At 41.0% G+C, this 23,432-nt stretch overlaps 1 protein-coding gene across 6 annotated transcripts in view; it reads right to left on the bottom strand.

Moving 5' to 3' along the window:
* Positions 1-3,688: 3,688 nt before the first annotated feature.
* Positions 3,689-23,432, bottom strand: part of LOC148017328 (uncharacterized) — a 111,005-nt gene continuing 91,261 nt past the window's right edge. For all 6 annotated transcript variants that reach the window (XM_087663446.1, XM_087663450.1, XM_087663447.1 and 3 more), the window contains exons 20-23: positions 4,649-4,719; positions 4,499-4,557; positions 4,372-4,423; positions 3,689-4,287 (exon numbers count right to left, since the gene is read on the bottom strand). In XM_087663446.1, the coding sequence (XP_087519572.1) occupies positions 4,204-4,287; positions 4,372-4,423; positions 4,499-4,557; positions 4,649-4,719 (266 nt within the window). In that variant the 3' untranslated portion in view covers positions 3,689-4,203. The remainder of the gene's footprint in view (positions 4,288-4,371; positions 4,424-4,498; positions 4,558-4,648; positions 4,720-23,432) is intronic.

Here is a 23,432-nt window from a genome sequence, read left to right as displayed (position 1 = left end):
ACAAATGATATAGATACTATAGACACAGATAGTTCTATAGATGTTTCTAAGGATTACACCGTTCATTCTTGATACTTTTAAGCCAGTCAATGCACATGCAATTCATTTCTCAAGGCGTAAAGAAAATTTGTTTTTTAAACCTATTATACAAGGAGAATCTTCCAAAAGGCACAAGGGCAAACAACCACAACAATCCACATTTGATTATGATACTTCTAATACTAGTACTAGATCTTCTAAAAAGAAAAAGAAAGATAACGTACGTCAATAATTTTTCACTGATCCATATGACTTACCTAAACCAGGAACTCTTAAGTCCTGAAACAAAAGGACAAGCTAATATGTTTATTCCATATACTCTTTGACCAAATGCATCACCCCCATATTGCTACACAACTGCTATATTATTTGTCTACTACAACTTCTACTACTCAACAAGCATGCATGGACATACTACAAGCTTTTACCCATATGCAATAGGAGTTACACTCTCTATGCAAGGTTCACAAGAGAATGCTTAAAGAACAAAAGGAGCCAGCACAAGGAACAACTACTATCCTACAAGACCTTCAAAGCTCTATACAGGAAAGTCCTACAAGACATGTTAACCAAATCAAGGCTACTACCTCCCAGGTACATAAAATAAATGCCTTAACCATCAAAAGATTACCGCTCAATCTTTCATGCATGAAGATCCTCTAATGTATAAGGGAAAAATGTCTTCTTATGCTATTACTCTTCCTTTACATCCTTATGTCATTCTTGCTAAAGTTGTTCATTCTGGTATGAAGGAAGAAGACTTCTCTATGCAAAGAAGAGATTCAAACTCTTCTTGAAAAAGGTTTGATTAAACCTACTACCTCCCCTTGGGCATGCCAAGCTTTTTATGTAAATAAATACTTTGAATAAAAAAGAGAAAAATAGTGCATGTTGATTAACTATAAGCCACTAAACAAATATCTAATAGAACATGGTCACCCTATACCACTAAAGGATTTGTAGATTAAAAGGCTCAAGAAAGCTAACATCTTCAGCAAACTTGATCTTAAATCATGTTTTTGGTAACTTCCTTTGAAGTATGACGATCGATATAAAACATGTTTGTGTTTCTCAAGGATATTATCAGTGGACAATATTAGCCTTTGGCATTAAAACTACTCCTGCATTGTTTCAAGGTTGGACTGATTCTGTGCTTTCTAAATTACCTTTTTGTTAGGTATATATTGATGCTTCTCGAAGACTATTAAGGAATATATTAATCATCTTCATGAATTTGCCCAAGCAGTGGATGATGCGGGAATGATACTTTTCCCAACAAAATTCATGAAGATGAATTTGCCAATATCTTCAACAAGGTACCATCAAATTACAAGATCACGTTTTGACAAAAATCTTAACTATGCTAGAGAAATTCCCCAGTGTAAAACAACTACAACATTTTCTTGGGTGTTTAAATTGAGTAAATTCTTCTACACCCAATATAGCTTTATATTCCAAAGATCTTTATCCTCTTCTTCGAAAAGATCAATTCCATTGAAAACCCCTTCATACACTAGCTGTACAAAACATAAAGGCTATAATAAACGACTTCCTCCTCTTCGTCTACCTACTAGTTTACCCCTGATCATTTACACATGCCTTTGATTTCGACTAGGATACTAGTCTCTACAAAGAAGATTCCACATCGCCATCAACCCTACAACCTTGCCAGTATGCATCATGAATATTCAATAGCACACAACAAAATTGTCCATCATATCAGCGAAAAATTTTAGCACTGAGTAAAGCCAGAAAAGATTTCTACATCTTCGTGGAATTTGTTCATTTCATCATCCGAACATATTTGAAGTATGTACCCAACTATCTTACAAAAAAGGCCCCAAATGAAATAAGCAATAAACGCCTACTACGAAGGTCCCTCTTTTTTTATGCTCTTGATGTCACTTTCCAACATTTTACCGGATATCCAAAATACTATAGCTAACATTTTATCAAGGCAACCACCTTGACATTTGTACAGTATTCCCTAAAGCACTAAGACATGCCTTATTCCAAACGCACAAGCAACTAAATGCCCTCTGCATCAACACCCGCTAAAAGATGAGCACTCACTCGTCACTCTCATGAACATTTCCACTATTTGAGCCTATAAATAACCTCCCTTGTGATTCATTAAGGCAAAAGTCACAAAAAAATGAAAGCATTCTAGCTTCAAGCATTATCCAACTAGTCTCAACACTCTTGTTTCGATTTATCATCTTTGTGCTTTGAGTATGTGTTTCCTATATCTCCGCTACTCAATGATTGATTATGCGATGGCGATGGCACACCAATAGATGATATGGCAGACCGTGAAACGCAATGTGACGGATTGGTAAGCTAACAAGAGGGCTAATAAGAGGGTTGACGAGAGGATGCTAAGAAGTAAGAGGGCTTGTGAGGGAGACTTGACAAGAGGTTTGAGAGAGAGAGAGAGAGAGAGAGAGAGAGAGAGAGAGAGAGAGAGGGGCACGTATTAGAGAGAATTTCAAAAAATAAAAAATAAAAAATGAAAAAAGTGAAAAAGGAGCCAAGAGTTCAAAAAGGAAAGGGGAGTAAGCTTGTCTCCTATACTCACCATTATCATTATCAACTTTATTCCCCCAAAACTTACATGCATTATCATTGACATCATCTCTACCAATAGTCAAGCCTAGGAGCTTCTTAAGGCTTTTTGGAGCTAAGAGAATCAACCATTACTTTGAGTGAGAAGCAATACAAGATACTCGCACAAAAAAGCACCTACCAATCTCAAAACCCATATCTAAGGCAACTCCCTCAAACACATCCACGGTGAGCCATATATGCTATATGGGTAGACCTTAAGTTGAATTCAAACTTTTTTTGTGGCTTCAATATTTGGGAATGTTAGTGTAAGAATGCTTGTGCGTATTTTTTTGTGGCTTCAATTGTATTTTTAAGATTGCACACAATTGAATGGAAATTAGCTAATATCGCAATGTTTTTATCATTGTTATAAAATACACGCTTCAAAAATGTGTGTGTGTGTGTGACAAATGAAATTGTTCTCTTTGTCAAGTTCGGAGTTATGAGTGGTTTAACTTTCTTGGCTGTATCAGTGAGAAGACTTACAGAGTTTAGGCTTTACAAGGTGATATCATGGATATGCACACGCATATGCTGTCAGATTTATTGAGGCTGTGGCAAAGGTGCTTCCCATAGTAGGAGTCTCTTTGGGGGGGAACATGCAAAACAAGGTGATGAAAAAGAAGCATAAATCTATATAGCAAATAGCTGGAAATTATTATTATTAATGTACTAAGTGCAAAGAAAAAGCACAACTTTGGAGCTATTCATGCGAGCTGGTTTTCGATTTTCAAGACAGAAGAGGTTTTCAATCAGGAAGTGTCAAAAATTGAAAACCAATCCATATTGATGGGCCCACGAAAGGGAAAGATATTTCGAAAAAGATTCTGAATGGAGACGGGAGGGAATCATCGAGGGAACAGCAAGTTCTAAAATGGTATATTAATGGAGGGAGTAAGTGTTTTACAATCCAGGGACTGGTTTTGAAAACTAGAAATCACCTGAAAACCAGTTTTTGGTGTTCAAGTCAAAAAGCAAACCTACTTTTTTGAATTGGAGGGAGGACTTAGAAGACACAAAACCAAACAAATCAGATTCCAGGTAAACAGAAAACACCACCTGATTGCTCAATATATTCGAAAAGAACTTATGAAGCTCAATACACAAATAATAAATCCTTCCTAGAAAAACTGGTTACCCTTATATAATACATAATAGGAAAAATATTTCCCTTGAATGAATAAAATTACAGTTGTATCGACAGCAGTCACTGCTTGCCAAAATTTGCACCTTCTGCGCGCATGTGACCATTTGTGAGGATGTGCCTTTGATCTATATCATTCCAAGCTTCACATATTTGATGTCAGCCTCTGAGGCTTGAATATGGTGCCAAATATCAATATGCTTGGCTAGCTCTCTACTGCGCTGACACAAACTGCTGCTTGCTAACCTCGTTTCTTGTATTTGCCATCTTGAAATGATGGATCTTGCTTTATTGAAAGAATTTGTTGCAGTAGCTAGCACCCATCACTATGAGATAGCAATCCACATCGAATGAGTAACATAAATGGTTACCACTGATAGGATATATATTCAATGCCACAAACCCCCATCAACTCATCCATCATCTCTTGCTGCCTCTTCTCTTCGTATCCTCTCTTCCTCCTCTTTGTTGAATATTGCATTCAATTGCCGTTCAAGCTGAGATCAGAATCAAGACATAGATGGTTCTTCAAAATGGCAAATGAAAAATGATAAATTTTATAGTTTGACATGTTTTGATACCTGGACATTCCGCAGCTTGACAGCTTGTAATTCATCAACCAATGTTGTCACTCTGCAAACAGGAGACCTTAGAAAGACTTTCCATTAATCTCCATACCTTCACCATATTTTACAAAGACTCGTGTACCTGCTCTGCAATTCTGCAACCTGTGCTAATAAATCCCTTTCTCGTTCAGTCAGCTCTCCCTACAAATCTCAAGACAAAGTCAATGATCCAACATACATAAAATTGAGTGAATCAGATTAATGCATCCATAGTGGCATGTCTCTTGCTCACCAATGAGTCCAAGGAATTCAGAGACGTACTCCAAGATGGATTTTTACTACCAAGACCAGTTGGCCGATTACCTGAAAAATGAACATATCCACATTGGGGTAAATGGCATTGGCAAAATACCACTCTATTTTCTACGGCTCAAAATTTCAAAGCACCAGAGCAAAAGGACCCATAAAAGATACTTGAACAGTTTTTGTGTGTGCACTAGTGATGTGTCTATTGCCCAACTGCACATGTGCATTAATGTGAGTCTGTGTAAGCTGATCCTTCACCCGAAGAGTGTGTCCTGGATAGTTGCAAAAGCCAGTGTGCTGAATCTTCCACGCAGGTATATTGTCAATCTTGGGACCACTCTTGGGACCAAGATACAGGATTGGCCCTCTACTTACAGCTTGCGATGCAGGAAAGGAAGAGGTGGAATGCATCAGCAGCTGATAATTTTCAGCAGCATGTCTATGCACAAACATAGATGTGCGCATTTAGCACCATGACCATGCAAAAGCATACGTGCACATTTATGTCATCTTGTTTAAACCGATCCTTACCCAAAGAGGGTTTCCTCAATAGTTACAAAAGCCAGTCTGCTGAACCTCCACACAGGTATATTGTCAATTTTGAGACCACAATACAGGATTCGCCCTCTATATTTACAGCTTGTGATGAAAAAAAGGATCAGGTGGAATGCATCAACAGCATGTAATCCCCATCACCTCACCTGATGTTAAGCGCACACATGCCCATTCCCTTTACTGTGTGCATGGCCCCCAGCCTGAGCCCAATACTACATCCTTTGCCAAAGTAGAATGGTGAGGAGAGCAATCAACCAGCTGCAGAATGGCAAAGCAGACATCAAAATGGATTGATGGGTGTGCAGTTCCCACATACAAGAGACCTATTGGCCCCCTTAGTGTCAGTCATGTTTAATAGAACCCTATGTGAGGGGTTCCCTTACTTGGTCTACCAATACTGTGTAAGGCAAGAGATCCTACAGAGCCCAGCAACTACATGACAGTTATGATAGGTCATACGTTGGCCGAAGATTTATGGTTCTACTCTCTAGAGTGAGTTAAGTAGATGGCTGAGAGCCACATCATTGACCACATCTTCACCTTAGCGCCATTGAGGCCAAAGATAGAAATGGACGACAGTATAATTAGCATCGAGATCCTTACATTGTTATAAGTGAATGAGAAGCAAGGTCTAGGCCACATATGGGACTTGTAATATAGTCCAAAACATGATCCATAGGCTGCTACTATAGCATTGATATCCTCAAACACATGTGCCTGGCCTGATGATCATGTTCCTCCCTGTCTGTGGGAGCTCGACAAAGGGAGGGTGAGGGTCACACTAGCGCGGTGTGTGTGTGTGTTTTGGGGGGGGGGGGGGGGGGGGGGGGGGGGTTTTGCGGCGGACGTAGAGATTACCAAGTAGGGGAGTGTTGAGCTAAAAATGTATTATATGCTGATTCGCCATATTAAATAGCCCCAAAACATGCTTAATTAATTAAATTACCAAACTTGAAAGATATGCATTCCTTGAGAAGTCTCTGTGACCAAACCCTAATTTGGGAGGACCTAGCCATCTATAAACAGAGCTTCAAAATTTAAAAATCACTAAAACAGGGATGACCTTAAGGTCAAGTTTCTTGAGTGTCAACACCTTCTCTAGTTGAATTCTCCACTACAAGGGCTCCTAAAACCCTTGATGACTAACTTAGAAAATACTTCCATTTTGTGTAGTAAGTGATGTCACAGTCTACCATGTCTATGCTCTATGAATTTGAGTATCAACTATTGCGTTATGCTCAGCTGTTTAACCACTTTCATAGTGCATCCTCCACAAAGGGGGCTCTCATTGTTTCTTCTCACAAGGGGTAGCAAGGGCAAGGCAAGAAAACGCAAAACCAAAACCAAGATAGTGAGTCACAAGGGAACTCCAAGTCATTCTTAAAACCCCGATGACCAAATGTACCAAAGAAGAACAAGTATTTTCAACACTCTCAAAAGGCTTGCCATTTTCACAAGTGTCAATCAAAGGCAAGAGGCACACAATTCAAACAGAAAACTCACACCCTTGCCCCTCAATAGGGTAACCCCTTACAGGGAAGGCAAGGTGGTGGCAAGCAAAATCATGGGTAGTAGCAAGGCCAGATGCACACTGTCATCGGTTGACCATCAAAGCACGTATCATTCTCAACTCTAGAGGGTATGTGTGACTGGTTTGCTAGACATGAGGCCCACCTTGTCTCCATGGAGACATTAGAGGCTATGAGCTTTGAGTTACCTCCTGACTAGGTGACCGTAGAGACTCACTCTACTCGAACGATCATAATATGGCCCCCCATCCACGACATTTTTGTCTCCAGAGCCCATGCAACCAAGAATGTCCGATGTGTTAACTCCTCCATCAAGATCCATGGTCTAGGTCACGTCAAGTTTGATACCGATAAGGGCCAAGATCTCACTTTGCCAAAGGATATATATTATGTCCACAACTTGGGGTGAACCTTTTATCCATTCAACAACTTTGCCAATTAGGCGAGCACTTTTTTTATTGCAACCACAGTTGAGGTCATACACTCTCGGACTAGTTTAGAGATTGCTCGCAGCAAGGCACAATCTAATGGCCTTTAAATGATGACTCAATTTCTTTTCCAATTGATAGCGAAGGACTGAGTTCCACTACTTTCAAGATTTAGCCACCAGAAAAAATCCTACAAACAATGAGTACCTTTGGCATCTTTGGACACCTTGGGTGTGACTCGCTCTATGAGCTATCATACCATCAAATGGTTGAGGACCTTCCATACCTTAAAGTATCTGAGGCTGTCTGTCTAGCTTGTCAACTCGAGAGACAACACCACACTACACTCCCTCAATAAACCTCACATAGAGCTGAGCTGCCCCTACAATTGATTCATGTTGATCTTGTAGACCAATATGCACTGTCACCCTTAATGGTGCACTCTACTTTTTGATAGTGGATGATTTTTCCACATACATGTGGGTACACTTTCTAAAGCACAAATCTGACACATTCACCTACTTCTCATTATGAAAGCTTTTGGTGCATAATTAGACGGGGCGTCGTATCGGCTGTATAAGTAGTGATAGTGGTGGTGAGTTTATTGCCCACAAGTTCACATGTAGTTGGTGCCATCCAACTGGTCAATGTTAAAGATAACACTATCATTCGACCCACCAGCCATAATGCAATAGATCCACTTGGAAAAACCCATGTAATAAGTCTTGTCCTTTGCTTTTGAGGACAAAAACATCCAAATTGAGATGAAATGTAAAGAGTGGGAACTAAGGGTTAGCACAAGAAAAATACTAGTGTTGTGACACTACACATCTACTTGCAGAAAACCTTGGAGGATGGCTATGACATAGATGTTTTGAATTGCCAAAGTGATCGACACTAGCAGGATGGTTTAGTTTGCTGAGTTTGTACATCTTTTCTTGTATCTTAGCCCAAGTGCCTTTTACAAAGATGATGAAATCATGCAATGCAAAAAAGAAGGGGTTTACGCGGGGGGGATATATTGAAGATAAATGTTGAGTCCTACAGAATATCATGAAAGGGTAGAAACACCCTCTCTACCCTAGATGTCAATGCTGAAGGAGGAAGAGCAGCATGTTAGCCCAACACTGAAATGCAAAACCTTGCAAAAGAGATCAGAATTTGCAAAATAGAGGCAAGTAGTGAGATGCTCCAAAGCAAAACAAAACATAAAATGAGAGCTATATGAAATAACAATGCAATGAGTGTGTATGGATAAGTGAATGCAACGAAAGACTGAAGAAGGAAAGACTAAGGATGTAGCCACCATCGTGTATGTCCATCAACATGTATCTGCTAATGAAACTGACAAGGTCGAGAAGTATGCTAGCATGGGGTGCAGGAGCAAACCCCAAAATGGATGCAAAGAGTGCAATGAGAGAGGAGCTAGTAGACCAATCAACTAATTCTTCAGGAGTACTACAAGATACAAGCCACTAGGATTCTCCGTGTGCTACATGTCCAATGGCCACTGGAGCAAAAGGAGCAAATGGGGCAACAGCAATAGGTGTAGCCCCACTAGACTGTCCATCAAGAGTGGAGACAATCATAGCAGTTTGCTAAGGTTTCTTAGGAGGACAATCTTGAGCCTTGGTATGACATTCCTCGTAGCAAGATGTCAGGGTGGACTCTAGGAAGCAAAAACACAGATGTGCAAGCTGAAACACAGCCCAATTTGATTGGTGAAGGTGGGGCAGTTGATGGTCACAGTCCCTCCTCACCAGGCAGGCTGGAGATGATCATGTCTTTGATTGCAACACCACTTCTGGGCAGGATGGCATTTGGTGGCAGCCTCAAGTGGCAGGGCAGCAGCAATTGGACAGGGCAGCAACATCCAGATAATGGGTGGCAGCTCCTGATACATACGTGGCTGCAAGGATGACAAGGAATAATGGCCAATGGCTGGATGAGAATGATAATGAACAAGGATGAAAGTGCAATGCCCACAACATGTCCTGTTATATGACATTTCTGGCCATTTGTCCTATTATAAAAAATAAAATGTTTTTTCCATCAATGACTTTTTTGGGGCTGTTTTTGTGGAGTTAAATTATGCCCACATACATGGTAATTTTACTTGCTCAACAAGATATCTACAAACCCAACTCCCCCAAATACCCACATCAAGTATAGATTGCCCAAAGTCAAGACACAACATGATAGAGCTATGAGGAGAGATTAGAGAGCATACAATAAAAGAGTAAAAATGAGGGCCCTACTCACTCATAAGCCCCTACAAAGAACTTTTTTTTCCAAAAAAAAAAGGGTAGCTAATCATATTACTCAAAAGAATTTTACAAAGCAATACATGTGGTCGCTAATCTGGCCAGAGTTGTCTATAAACAAGAAATCACTCATATAAACAAGCCTCTCAAGGGGATCTTTTGTGATGAGGGGGGACCGTGCAAGGCCAGGGGAGAAGCCATGGAGGGGGAATGTGGAGCCATCCAAAGCAGCCCATCTATGACATGAAAAACAGGCCATAGCCACACAGTGTGAATGACCTGCTGCCAAAGCTCCTACCGGTGCCAAGAGTCACCTTGTAGCTGCTCCCAGCAGTCACAGAGTGAGTGGATCATGGACCGCCACAGCTCTCACAAAGTAGCATATACCGAGAGGTTCTCATTCCTGAAAATCATCTAGCAGTGTGCCTTACAGATGTGCCACCTTGTGAGGCTTCCAATGATCTCTCAAAGCTCTGATCATGATGCTGAAGGCTCCAATATCTAGCAGCTAGGTAAATCCTCCAGGCCTACCATAGCACATGAGCTTGCCTTGACGATCTGAGGGAATTGTAGCAATCTCCCACCTCCTAGTCTTTGCCCCTCTCTAGCATCTTGTTGCCTGCTATGGAACCTCCAAATCCACACCCCTACATATATCTCTCTACAAATAATATATTATGTCCCATCATACCCACTAGATGGAGTTAGTTGTAGATAACTCGTTACTCTAGATAATTTTGCTCGATAGCATGCTAGATAGGGACTAGGCATTGACTAGATTTAGTTCTATTTAATGTTTATATTTTCACATATACTTGAGACATGGACTTATTCTCTTCAGTGTTTATATTTTTTCATATACATTGAGACATGGACTTGATACATATACATTGACTAGATTTAGTTCTCTTTAGTGTTTATATTTTTACATGTTCTTGAGACATGGACTTGTTCTCTAGTCATGTGTCTCACAAAATCTCAACCATAATTGTTAAGAAGAAAAGATTAGCATATTTGGAAATATTTTCTTTGCTTCCTAATCTTTGTTTCTAATGTACTTCTGCTTGTAGTGGTTGGAAATAGGCCACTTCTAGATTCCCCAAGGATACATTCTGTACATATCTTCTACAAGAATCGTAGTTTCTTCAAACAAATGTGACACCCCCAATCCTCCGTCCTAATGTACTTCTATTTGTCTTTGCAGGTTGATTACCACAAGTGATGATGCATCCATTGATAACACATTTGCATCCACCATGCTACTAACTATATCATCCAACAAGCTAATTTAGCTATATGAAGAATGTAGCCAAAATTCTTTTGATCTTTCCTTTTCTCATAACATGAACAAATCCTATGCCCATATAAATCAATTGATATTCAGATTAAATAATGCATTTAGAGTTCACAAGTCATGATGGGCCCCAACAACGTGTTAGAAGACGAATAGCACACACTTCTACTTATATGACTTGTTTCGGTGTCTAGAATCTAGATAAGAATTCAAGCATCTCAAGCTCATGAGAAAAATAGAAAGCATTAATACCTCAAAAGTATTAGCTAGATTTGCATGATCATGAAAGTTAGGACTCTACAAACAGGGTAGCTAACCACAAGTCAAGGTGGTTCACATGCAAACAAGGGCATGAGTATGAAAGTTGAAAACTCTTTGGAGAGAAGCTGATAAGAAGTTAGATGGTTCTCATAAGTGTCCTCAACAGAAGGGGAAGGGCAAGAACTCATAGATGGGTTCTCTCAAAAGGATTCATGTAACTCCCTATTAGATTCAAGAAGCCACAATAACAGCAACGAGGACAATTCAAAGTCCATGGCTTTTGATCCATGTATACAGCCTCATAGGGATAGTGTCACATCCTAGAATTAGTTAAAGTTTGAAAGAAGCCTGCAGTTCATGTATGCAATCGCTCTCCGAATCGTACATTGGAAAATGGCATTTCTGAAGAGGTTTGGTCTGGCAAACCTACTTCATATGACCATTTGCATGTCTTTGGTTGTGATGCCTTTGTACATGTACCTATGGATGAGAGGACCAAATTAGATATGAAATCCATCAACGGCATCTTTATGGGATATGGAGATGAGGGAGAGATGGGTTATATAGTTTGGCTTCCTCTAGGCAGGAAGATAGTATGTAGCCGAGATGTAGTATTTAATGAGGCAAAGTTGCTGAAACATGCTACACAAGGTGACCTTGACAGAAAGAAGGTCAAATTTCAACATAAACAGCCAGCAATTCAGCAGCAGTTAGCCGAAGATTCTGTCCCTTTTGATGCTGAAAATGAGAAGCAACCCATTGTGCTACAACTAGAAGATAATGGACAGCAAATAGATGCACAAAATGGAATAGGACAGCAAGAAGAACATGCTGAAAACAGGTTACAACAGCACAAAAATTATGAATATTAGCAACTTGGTGATGATGTGCACGTACCTAAGAATGTAGCCCATTGCTTCAATACAGATCATTGGATAAGAAGGTCTATGTGTGTTAGAAGGCAGCCACAAAAGTTTCAGCCATCTTTGGATTGTATTTTGTTGACTGATGCAGCACAAAAATGCTGAATATCAACGACTTAGTGGTGATGTACACATACCTGAGGATGTAGGCCCATTGCTGGACAATATAGATCATTGGGTAAGGAGGTCTACACATGTTAGAAGGTAGCCATAGAGGTTTCAGCCATCTTTGGATTGCATTTTGTTGACTGATGAGGGTGAGCCTCTGACATTTAGAGAGGTAGAGTCGTATGAAAACAAGAGAAAGTGGGAGCTTGCTATATAGGAAGAGATGAAATCTCTGTATGCAAATAACATTTGGGAGCTTATACCTTTGCCCAAGGATAGGAAAGCTATTCCTAATAAATGGGTTTACAAAGTGAAATGTATTGATGGGAAACCCAAGTACAAGGCACGGTTGGTTGCTAAGAGCTATACATAGAAGGAAGGAATAGACTTCCAAGAGGTTTTTTCACTAGTGGTGAAGATGACTACTCTTTGTTTTGTTTGCTCTCATTGCATGCTTAGATTTAGAGTTGAATCAGAAGGATACGAAGACTGCTTTTCTTGATGGTGACTTGGATGAAGAGTTGTACATGAAACGAAGAAGGTTTTTACATTCTAGGAAAAGAGCATTTGGTTTGTAAGCTGAAACACAACTTATATGGGCTGAAACAAGCCCCTAGACAATGGTACAAAAAGTTTGATATCTTCATGCTCAACCATGGTTTTAAATGCAGTCATGCAAATCACTGCTTATACACTAAAAATGTTGATGATGGAAGTCTTATTGTGCTGGTTTTATATGTGGATGACGTGTTGATTGCAAGAAAGCATAAAAGTACTTTGAGTGCTCTTAAAAGGCGGCTAAGTTCAACCTTCTCTATGAAAGATTTAGGAGTTGTTGAACACATTTTGGGCATGCACGTTAAAAGACATAGAGGGCAGTACTTGTTCTTCTCTCACAAGACAAGTACATTAGCAAAGTACTTTACAGGTTTAATATAGCTGATGCTAAGCAAAGTACTTTACAGGTTTAATATGGCTGATACTAAGCCCCTTGGTGTGCCTTTACCACCACATACAAAGCTTAGCAAAGCTGATTGCCCAAAGGATGATGCAGCTGCTAGTGCCATGAAGGGCATACCATATGCATCAGCTGGTGGCTTTTTAATGTATGTTATGGTTGCAACTCACCTTGACATTCTTCATACAATGGGAGTTGTCAGTAGATTCATGTCTAACCTTGGCAAGCCAAATTGCGAAGTAGTGAAATGTATTTTCAGATACTTAAAAGGTACACAAGACAAGTATATATGCTATGGAAAGGATATACTAGAGTTGCAGGGATTCAGTGATTTAGATTTTATCTGCCAAGCATGAAGTCTTGTCTTTTGTTAAAGCTAGGTGGAAAAGCACTAATGGAAAACCATGGCTTATGACAGAATTTGAAGATGTCGTAGCAAGACCGAGCCCACTGCCTACCTTCATAGAAGAGGAAAGAGCAAAGTACGGCCTATCCTTTGAAAATTGGTATGGAAAGAAAGCTCGACACTAGGAAATCCACAAGTGGGCATGTCTTTACTTTGGCTGGTAGTGCTATCTCTTGGTGTTCAAGGTTGTAGAAAATTGTGGCACTAAGTACTATAGAGGCTAAATATATTTCAGCCACAGAAGCTTCTAAGGAAGCTATTTGGCTTGGCTATCTAGTCAAGGACGGTCTTTCTTCACGTATTCTAGTGCTTGGACGTGATAACCGAAGTGCAATATGTTTGGCCAAGAATACCATGTTCCATGCACGTACCAAACATATAGATGCTCAGTACCACTTTATTCGATAGGTCTTGGATGATGGTCTTGTCACATTGACTAAGATTAAAACCCAAGATAACCATGCAGATGTTCTCGTTAAGAGTCTTGCAAAGACTCAACATGAGCATTGCATCCAATTAAAGGGAGTTGGTTAGCTTAAAGGTACCACTTTGGGCCTGTAAGTAGGAGGTTGTTGGGTGTAAAGTCCCTTCGTCTCCGTGTAAAGTCGTACAGGTGTGAACACACCCTTATTTGTATCCTAACGTATAAATACATTCTTTATTCTTTGTGTACCATCACAATCTAGTACACTCATCTCTACATTTACACACACACACACATATAACTACCCATCCTATAGGGCCTCTAGATCCATGTCAACTATGATACGATATTTCTCCACTACAAGTGGCTACTTTTAGATGAAAGGAAAATCCTAGGCCAAGGCTCCATGCTGTCTAGGCGATTATATCTTTCAACCACACCATTTGATGCAGGATTATAAGGGATTGTCGATTCCCTCTTAATGCCATGCATCTCACAAAACTTTTTGAACTCATTAGAAACATACTCACACCCATTATCCGTTCTTATAGCTTTTAACTTAAGTTCTTTCTGTGTGGTAACAAAAGCATGAAACCTTAGAAAAGCATCCAACGCTTCCTTTTTGCTCTTTAATATATACGCCCATGACTTTCTACTGAAATCATCAATAAAAGTGGCAAAGTACCGTGCATCCCCATATGAATTAACAAGTACAGTGTACACATTAAATTGTACTAACTAATAAGGAGACTTCACATGTCTTCCATATATACAATCATTACAAAATTCGAGACCAGAATCTTTTACATCAAATCTTTCTAAAGAGGAGAGAATCAAAAGGCCCTTTAGCTCATATGGCAAAGTCTTTTGTGCCAAAGTTCCATCTGTGAATTAACTTTAACCACCACAACCAAGAACTTACCAGGTAATGCTTTACAATGCAAATAATACAAAGTCCTCTTTTTGCGGCCTTTAAAAATCAGCATAGAGCCCTTGTGGGTCTTCCAAGATCCACCACCAAAGGTAGTAAAATACCCTAGTGCATCAAGCTACCCAACTAACAAGAGACTTTTCTTTATGCCAAGTACATATCTGGCATCCTGTAAAATCAGCTCTTGGCCATTTTCAAGAACCAAATGAATAGTACCTACACCCTCTATTTCACATGCATAGTTATTGCCCATGTAAACTTTGCCTAGACAAACTACAGTGTATTCAAAAAATGACTCCAATGAGAGAGTAACATTAAGAGTAACATTAAAAGAGACACTGCTATCCACTATCCATGATTGGGACAGCCCATCATGAGCTGAAAGTAAGGCATCAATTACCTCCTTTTTAGTGATAGGCATATCACCTACTACTTCCATAATGTCTACATCATTGCATGAGGCTGCAACAAGTATCTCTCCAGTATTAGAGAGCTCTTCAATGACCACACTAGATACAACATTTAAGTTGTCATCATCTTTCTTGTCATTCTTCTTTTTCTTTCTTCTTGTTTCTTTCTTTCTTGTTTTTTTTTTGTAATACCAGCATTCTGGCTTTTATGCCCTTTACGCTCACACTAATAGCAAATAACATTCTACTATTTGCCATTGCTTTTACTTCTACTTTTGCCTTTATTTGTTGCATTATCCCTCTTCTCTCACCTACCTCTAAGATGATAGGCTGAACCACTGCTTTCTCCACTAAACTTTCTTCTGACCTCCTCATTGAGAATAGAGCCCCTAGCACCATCAAAGGTTAAAGCAATGTTGTTGCTAAGTGAAACAACCAAAGTCTCCCTACTGTTAGGTAAAGTCATCAGCAAGAAAATAGCCTTCAATTTATCATTGAAGAGCTGCAAACCAAAGTCTTTCAACTGACTCAAAATCGCAGTGAAAGCACTCAATGCTGGCTTAGACTCATCCAACTCCACGTTGACAAGCTTGTGCATGAGATGCACTTGATTTATTGGAGTTGTATTTTCATAAGTAGCCATTAACTTTTTCCACACAGCATAAGTTGTACCAATACGCTTAATGTCTATAAGTACATCATCAGATACAACCATTTTAATATATGCAATGGCCTTCTTGTTGAGTCTGGCCCAATCCTCATTTGCCATAGCTACAGGCTTAGTTTCCAAGAGGGCATCATCACAATCTTTGAGAAACAAAATGCCTTGCATCTTGTTCTTCTAGAGATCAAAGCTAGTGCCATCAAACCTCTTCATTTCAAGGAGGGATTTAGTGTCACTGCTGCTAGAAGCATTAGTGGCCATTTATCAGCAAAGTACCAAGGACCAATGCTGTAATTTATGACAGCAAACAACAGGCTAAATATTCAGCTAATTTCAGCCCAAAATTTTAGGAAATACGAGCAAGATTTAGTGTCATAGTATTCCAAACAATGCCCAAATACAAGTACAACAATAGAGAGAATGACTTTCAGAAATATAACTGAAACTTCAGCATACATTACATGCATACATCACTGCCAAGTGACTCCCACTTCAGCAATATCACCAAAAATTACATCTGCAACAATCCCAGATCTGCAAATGATCTCTAAGACTGCTACACCATGAATATTCAGTGATACATCAACTCAAAAGGAGCTCCCTAACATGTATATTGCATAAATATGTGTCTAAATCAACTTCTGATACACAAAATACCCAAAAATTCTCTGCAATTTCTCCAAAATCTCACAAGTGGGAGATAAAAGATTCAAATTACACTACTTACATCACCAAGATTGCTTCAGCAATGTCCCCAAAGTGCACATATCAATTTTGTGAAAATCCAGAACTTTCAACAAAATCCCCAAAATTTCACTAACCAATCTGCCCCAATTGCATTAATATGTGTTCCTGAGAGTATGAAACGAACAAATTTAGCAAAATTTCACAAAATTTTGCAAAAGCCCCAATTTCTTGGGTCCAAAAGTGCACCCACGTCAATAAATTCAGCCAGCTGAGCAAAATTTCACTGATACATGAAAAGCCCCAACTTTTCAGAGCCAATGTGCACAATGTTTGCAATTTCTAGGTCAAATGTCACTATTATGCATGAACTCCATCAAATCTGAAAAAAAAGCCCAAATTTCACGCACAAATCTACACAAATCTCTGAACTGTGCTTATACGCACGAACCCCTATCAGTGAACAAGAGGCATGATTGCAAAAATACTTTTAAAAATGATAAAATGTCCCTAGAAAAACGTTGTGTGCTCAGCCGTTGACCAAACCCCTGATTCGTCTACGCCGATTTTGCCTGTGTGCTGTTGCGCTGCCTGCGACTCACCGACGTGACCTACATTGATCTCTGTCTGAGCTATGCTTACCTAGTGTTGGGGGTAAACGCGCCTCCGCCTAGCCGCCCGTGTATTACTCCACTGACAGTCACCGCCATTGCACACTGCAGGTGGCGGGCGCCTGTCACCTTCACTTTATTCTTTATTCTTTTAGTGACAGTTTGAATAAAGGAAGGCCTGGTCATACATTGTGACTGTTGGAGTTCCCATTTCTTCTCTCTCTCTTTCTTGCTCTTGCTCTCCCGCCATAGCTCTTGGGTGCAAGCTTCGATCCTTCTCACCTTCCAACTGGTATCAGAGCACGGTTTCCTGACTCCTGAGCTTGGCTTGTGGCATTCTCAGCTTCCCATTGACTTTCCACTCGCATTGGGTCTCCTTGCCGGCAGCCATAGCTCATTCTCTTGAGCTCCCGTCACTCCCCGTCTTCCCGAGCTTCTTTCCGGCCTATTGAGGCACCATTAGGGCATTGACATTGAGTCCACACGTCTAAGTAAATAGGGTTTTCACAGGTTATGGGCAGCTATAGCTCACACCTCTTGGAGCTTCCTTCACCTGGATCTTGCTTCCAGCCTATCAAGGCTTGCTGAGGCTTGGTGTAGGCCTTCTTTGGCCCCCATTTGTGCCCCCCTTGGGCCCCATTGTTGACACGTGGGACAGCAGACCCCCCCCCAGCCAGTTTACGTAATTTTTGCGCATGTTTCAAAATCTGACCCAAAAATCACTCTTTTTGTCATATCTTGGGCATTCGGAATCTGATTCAGGCAAGGTAAGAGTCTAAGTTGGGGTTTTGGCACGCTCTGGACGCGATGGTGATGTCAAATTTACCAAATTCTGATTATAGAATATTCTGCAACAGATTTCAAGTCTGAGACAGCATGTATTTGTATATCTATGGCTTATGTGATGCTTCTACTGATGTCGATTGATTAGGGGATTGAAGCTACATATAATGCTATGATTTTGGCCTGATTGTAGGGCTGGAAATACTCAATTTATAGCAGTAAATGCATGCTGAATACTCTTGGGCTGAAGCTATCTTTCATGCTTTGACATATGCCTATTGATTATGGATGTATGTCTTGGGTTATAATATGATGTATTGATCATCGACGGACGACTTCGAGCTTGTCATTGGATCCAGATGCTTTTGAAAACTTGAGCTTATTTCAGCCCGCACTTATTGACATTGGTTTATGCTTGACAGTGGTCAGTGCTTTGACAGTTACATGCTCTTTGGGTACATGCTTACCCGACACCTACGGCTTCATGCATTTGTCTTGGCACAGTGTACCATCATGTACTTGTTGAGCTTCAGTGCTCTCTAAAGACTTGGCTTGGATTCTCATTTGCTATTCCGGAATTTTGTATTGGATGTCACTTTGGTTGTCAGAGATATTTATTGGGTTGTATGTCTTGCTCATGGATGCTACCTACAGTTGCTTTTTAGCCGTCATGCTCTTGGGATGCTATTGAGGCATTGTCTTGGTTACCTGTCTTTGGTACTCTAACTTGGTTTGATTGAGCTGTTGAGCTCGTTTATCCACCTTTTGATTGACTGACATTGAGCAGGAGGTTTATGCTATTTTGAGCATTTTGCAAATACTTGAGACTTTGGGATCTCTTACACTTAAATGATGCATGGTTCACGCACTGATATCTTGGAGTTACTTTTGACCTGAGCTTGGGCTTTGCACTCTTGTGAGCATACACCTACTGGTGTCAGGTCTTGCCAGTGTTATGTATACTTTGCCCTATTATCCAGGGGGTATGCCTACTCACTGACGGATGCTTTGGTGACAACGTTTATGGCTGGTCATGTCTTGGCTGTCATTTCTTGACTTGGTGCAGTGATTTGGTCAGCAATTGCTTCTCACAGTACCCTGCTGTCATTTATTACAGCAAGCATATAACTCCGGACTGGCATGGATTTTTCATACTGAAATATTCTGAAATTATGTACTTTCACTAGTACTTGGTGGGCAACAGCAGCTTTGGTTACACTTTTCTCGCCATTTTCTCTCGATTTTGGTGATTTTTTTGTCATTTTCTGCAATAAACAGCAAGCAGTTTTAAACTGTCTATAGTCTTCCAGCCTGCATTATGGTGAGTTCGTCCAGTGATCATGCTATTTTCAACATCACTAAGCTTGATGGTACGAATTACTCTTATTGGAAGAGCCAGATTTGGTAGGTGTTGGTGCAGAAATCACAAATCAAACCATCGAGGTTGAGCAGGCATCTGCCTGCAACTATGCTAGATGAGGAATGGCTTGAGCTTCATGAGTTATGCAAGTCCACTATTGTATTATCTCTCACAGAACAGGTTCATTACAATGTATTTGAGGAAGAACAGAGTGCATAGCAGTTGTGGGATAAAATCAAGAATCTCTATGACAAGAAAAGTCCAATGAGTCAGATGTATTGGCTGAAGCAGCTTATGGATCTGCGCATGAAGGAGAATGTAACTATGTCTGCTCACTTGAGCCAGTTCCATGCTATACTCAAGAACTTGACTTCGCAAGACATTACTTTTGCAAAGGATGTCACTCCTCTTTTCTTGCTTGGTACTCTTAATGAGTCATGGGATGTATTCCGCACTGCATTATGTGCCTCTACTGCTACCTTGAAATTATCTGATATTAAGAGTGCTCTTTTGTAGGAAGAGGTTAACTGTAAGAATTTGGATGCCTCTCGTGTGTCGCATGCTATGACAGTTAGAGGCAGGAATGATGGATATGGAAAGTATGGCAGTGGCAGTGGCCGTGGACGGGATTCTCAAAAATCTCGGTCTAAGTCTCGTGGGAAGTCACGTAGCAAATCTCGTGGCAGGAATGCACATGTTACTTGTCACCATTGTGGGAAAAAGGACCATATTAGGCCACAATGCTATGAATTGCGCAAAGATAAGGAGAAAGACAAAGTGCAAGATAAGTCTTCTGATCGCAGCATAGTGCCTGCAAAGTCCAGTGTTAAAATTAAAGAGATCAATGTTATGCAGCCTGAGAATGTTGATGATGATTATATCCTTGCACCTTCTTCTAGTGCTTCGCAGATGACAGAGATACACTCTATATATGCACAGTGTTGGCTCTTGGGCTCAAGTGCATCCTTTTATGTAACACCTTGCCGGGAGTGGTTTCATTCATACCATACTGTTTTGGGTTCTGTGCACTTGGGTGATGACAGCTCTCTTGATATTGTGGGCATTGGTGATGTTAGGCTGCAGTTTCCTTCTGGTAGCAGTTTTGTTATGCAGAATGTACGTCATATACCTGCTTTACACGCAGTCTCCTGTCAGCTGGACAGTTTGATGACGCAGGTTATCATGTATCTTTTGGAGACTCTGCATGGAAGATCACTCATGGCAGACTTGTGATTGCGAGAGGTGCCAAGGCTGGCAACCTCTATCCCTTGATTGTATCCTCTTCTTCCCTTGATCATGTTATGTCTGTGGGTTCTATCCCACATGTATCTCTTTGGCATGCCCGTTTGGGCCATATGTCTTTGAAGGGAATGAAAATGCTTTCTGATTTGCAATACTTACCGTCCCTTGATTATGCATGTTTTGATTCATGTAAACATTGTCTTTATGGCAGGCAGACTAGGTCTATGCATAAGAAGTCTGGTAGGCCACGCATAAGTGAGCCCTTGGCATTGGTATATTCGGATGTCTGTGGACCCATGCCTTGTCAGTCTATGGGTGATACAAAGTATTTTGTTACGTTCATGGACGATTTTTCACAAAAAGTTTGGGCTTATCCCATTAAGCTGAAATCTGATGTCTTGGTTGTGTTTCAAAGATGGCTTGCATTGGTTGAGAACCAGTCTGGATATAGGCTAAAATGCCTAAGAACAAATAATGGGAGTGAGTATGTCTCACGTACTTTTGAGCAGTTATGTGATGAGAGGGGTATTAAGCGTCAGTTGACCGCCCCCTACACCCCTCCCCCTAAATGGTTTAGCTAAGCGGATGAATAAAACCATCCAGGAGCATGTATGCATTATGCTTAGCTATGCAAGCCTACCACAGAGCTTTTGGGCTGAGGCAGTTAGTACAGCTGTGCATGTTATAAATAGATCACCTTCTAGTGGTCTGGATTTCCAGGTTGCAGAGAAGGTATGGACTGGAAAACCTCCCTCTTATACGCATCTCCATGTCTTTGGATGTGAGACATTTTGCCATGTGCCCAGGGACAAGAGAAGTAAGTTGGATCCTAAGAGTGTCAAATGCATTTTCCTTGGTTATGGGGATGCAGGCGAGTTGGGTTACCGTCTCTGGGATCCGCAAGCGCAAAAAGTCATCTGCAGTCATGATGTAGTCTTCCATGAAGACAAGATACATCGGCAACCTAAGAGAGTTGTTGAGATCCGCAGGGTCATATTTCAGGAGGATCCGAGAGCTCCCGCACAGCCAGTTGGACAACCTACAGCTGCAGCACATGCTCATGGTCATTGTGTTGGACAAGCAGCTAGGCAAGCAGCAGAGCCTGCCGTGAGACGGTCTACTAGAGACAGACATCCACCTGATAGATTTCAGCCCTCGATGCATTATGTCTTGGTTACAGATGCAGAAGGGCCTTTCACCTATGATGAGGCTATCCGCAGGTGACAGTCACTCCTGGGAGAGGGCTATGCAGTCTGAGATAGACTCCTTGCATAAGAATGAGACTTAGGATTTAGTTACCTCGCCTGAGGGCAAGAAGGCATTGCCATACAAGTGGGTGTACAAGCTAAAAAGTACCCCTGGATACCCCAAGCCAGCATACAAGGCTAGACTGGTAGCAAAGGGTTTTAAGCAAGAGCATAGTGTGAACTTTGATGAGGTCTTTTCTCCTATGGTTAAGATGACCACCATGCGCTTAGTCTTGGCTTTGGTTGCTCAGCTTGACTTGGATTTATGCCAGATGGATGTCAAGATGGCTTTTTTACATGGGGACTTGCATGATGAGATTTATATGGAGCAGCCTAAGGGCTTTGCAGAACCTGACAAAGAGCACCTAGTGTGCAAATTGAAGAAAAGTCTTTATAACTTAAAGCAGGCACCTAGGAAATGGTATCTTAAGTTTGATGCCTTTATGCAGTCACAGGGCTACAGTAGGAGTGCTATGGATCCGTGTCTTTACACGAAGAAAGCCCGTGATGGTTCTTTATTGATTTTGGTACTCTAAGTGGATGATATGCTGATAGCAAGGAATGCTCATGATGAGCTAGATGCTCTTAAGGCTCAGCTCAAGAAGAGCTTTGAGATGAAAGATCTGGGACAGGCCGCTCACATACTTGGTATGCACATTAGACGCGACAGGCATAAGGAACTCCTCTACTTGTCACAGAGGGAGTACATTCATAAAGTCCTTGAGCGCTTCCACATGCAGGACGTAAAACCTATTGGCTGTCCATTGCCTTCTTATGTGAAGGTATCACAGGCTGATTGTCCGCAGACAGATGAGGAGAGGGCCAAGATGGCCAAGATTCCCTATGCATCTGCAGTGGGCAGTCTTATGTATGCCATGATCGCCACTCGACCAGATATTGCCTTTGCAGTTGGTGTTGTGGCACGCTATATGGCTACACTTGGCAAGAAGCATTGGGATGCCGTGAAGGGTATCATGAGGTACCTGAAAGGCACTGCAGATATGTGCATATGCTATGGCAACCAGGATACAGGAGTCGTGGGGTACACCAACTCATGATATGCTGATAGCAAGGAATGCTCATGATGAGCTAGATGCTCTTAAGGCTCAGCTCAAGAAGAGCTTTGAGATGAAAGATCTGGGATAGGCCGCTCACATACTTGGTATGCACATTAGATGCGACAGGCATAAGGAACTCCTCTACTTGTCACAGAGGGAGTACATTCATAAAGTCCTTGAGCGCTTCCACATGCAGGACGTAAAACCTATTGGCTGTCCATTGCCTTCTTATGTGAAGGTATCACAGGCTGATTGTCCGCAGACAGATGAGGAGAGGGCCAAGATGGCCAAGATTCCCTATGCATCTGCAGTGGGCAGTCTTATGTATGCCATGATTGCCACTCGACCAGATATTGCCTTTGCAGTTGGTGTTGTGGCACGCTATATGGCCACACTTGGCAAGAAGCATTGGGATGCCGTGAAGGGTATCATGAGGTACCTGAAAGGCACTGCAGATATGTGCATATGCTATGGCAGCCAGGATACAGGAGTCGTGGGGTACACCAACTCTGATCATGCAGGACATGTAGATAGTAGAAAGTCCACTTCCGGCTATGTCTTCACCTATGTTGAAGGTGTTGTTTCTTGGATGTCCAAGGTGCAGAAATGCACGGCCCTTTCTACTACAAA

This window comes from Lygodium microphyllum, chromosome 22 (genome assembly GCF_053477565.2).
Source record: "Lygodium microphyllum isolate KBCC chromosome 22, Lygodium_microphyllum_v1.1.10, whole genome shotgun sequence".
NCBI lineage: Eukaryota > Viridiplantae > Streptophyta > Polypodiopsida > Schizaeales > Lygodiaceae > Lygodium > Lygodium microphyllum.
The sequence above is the reverse complement of the archived record's forward strand: the minus strand, read 5'-3'. Positions and strand labels throughout refer to the sequence as shown.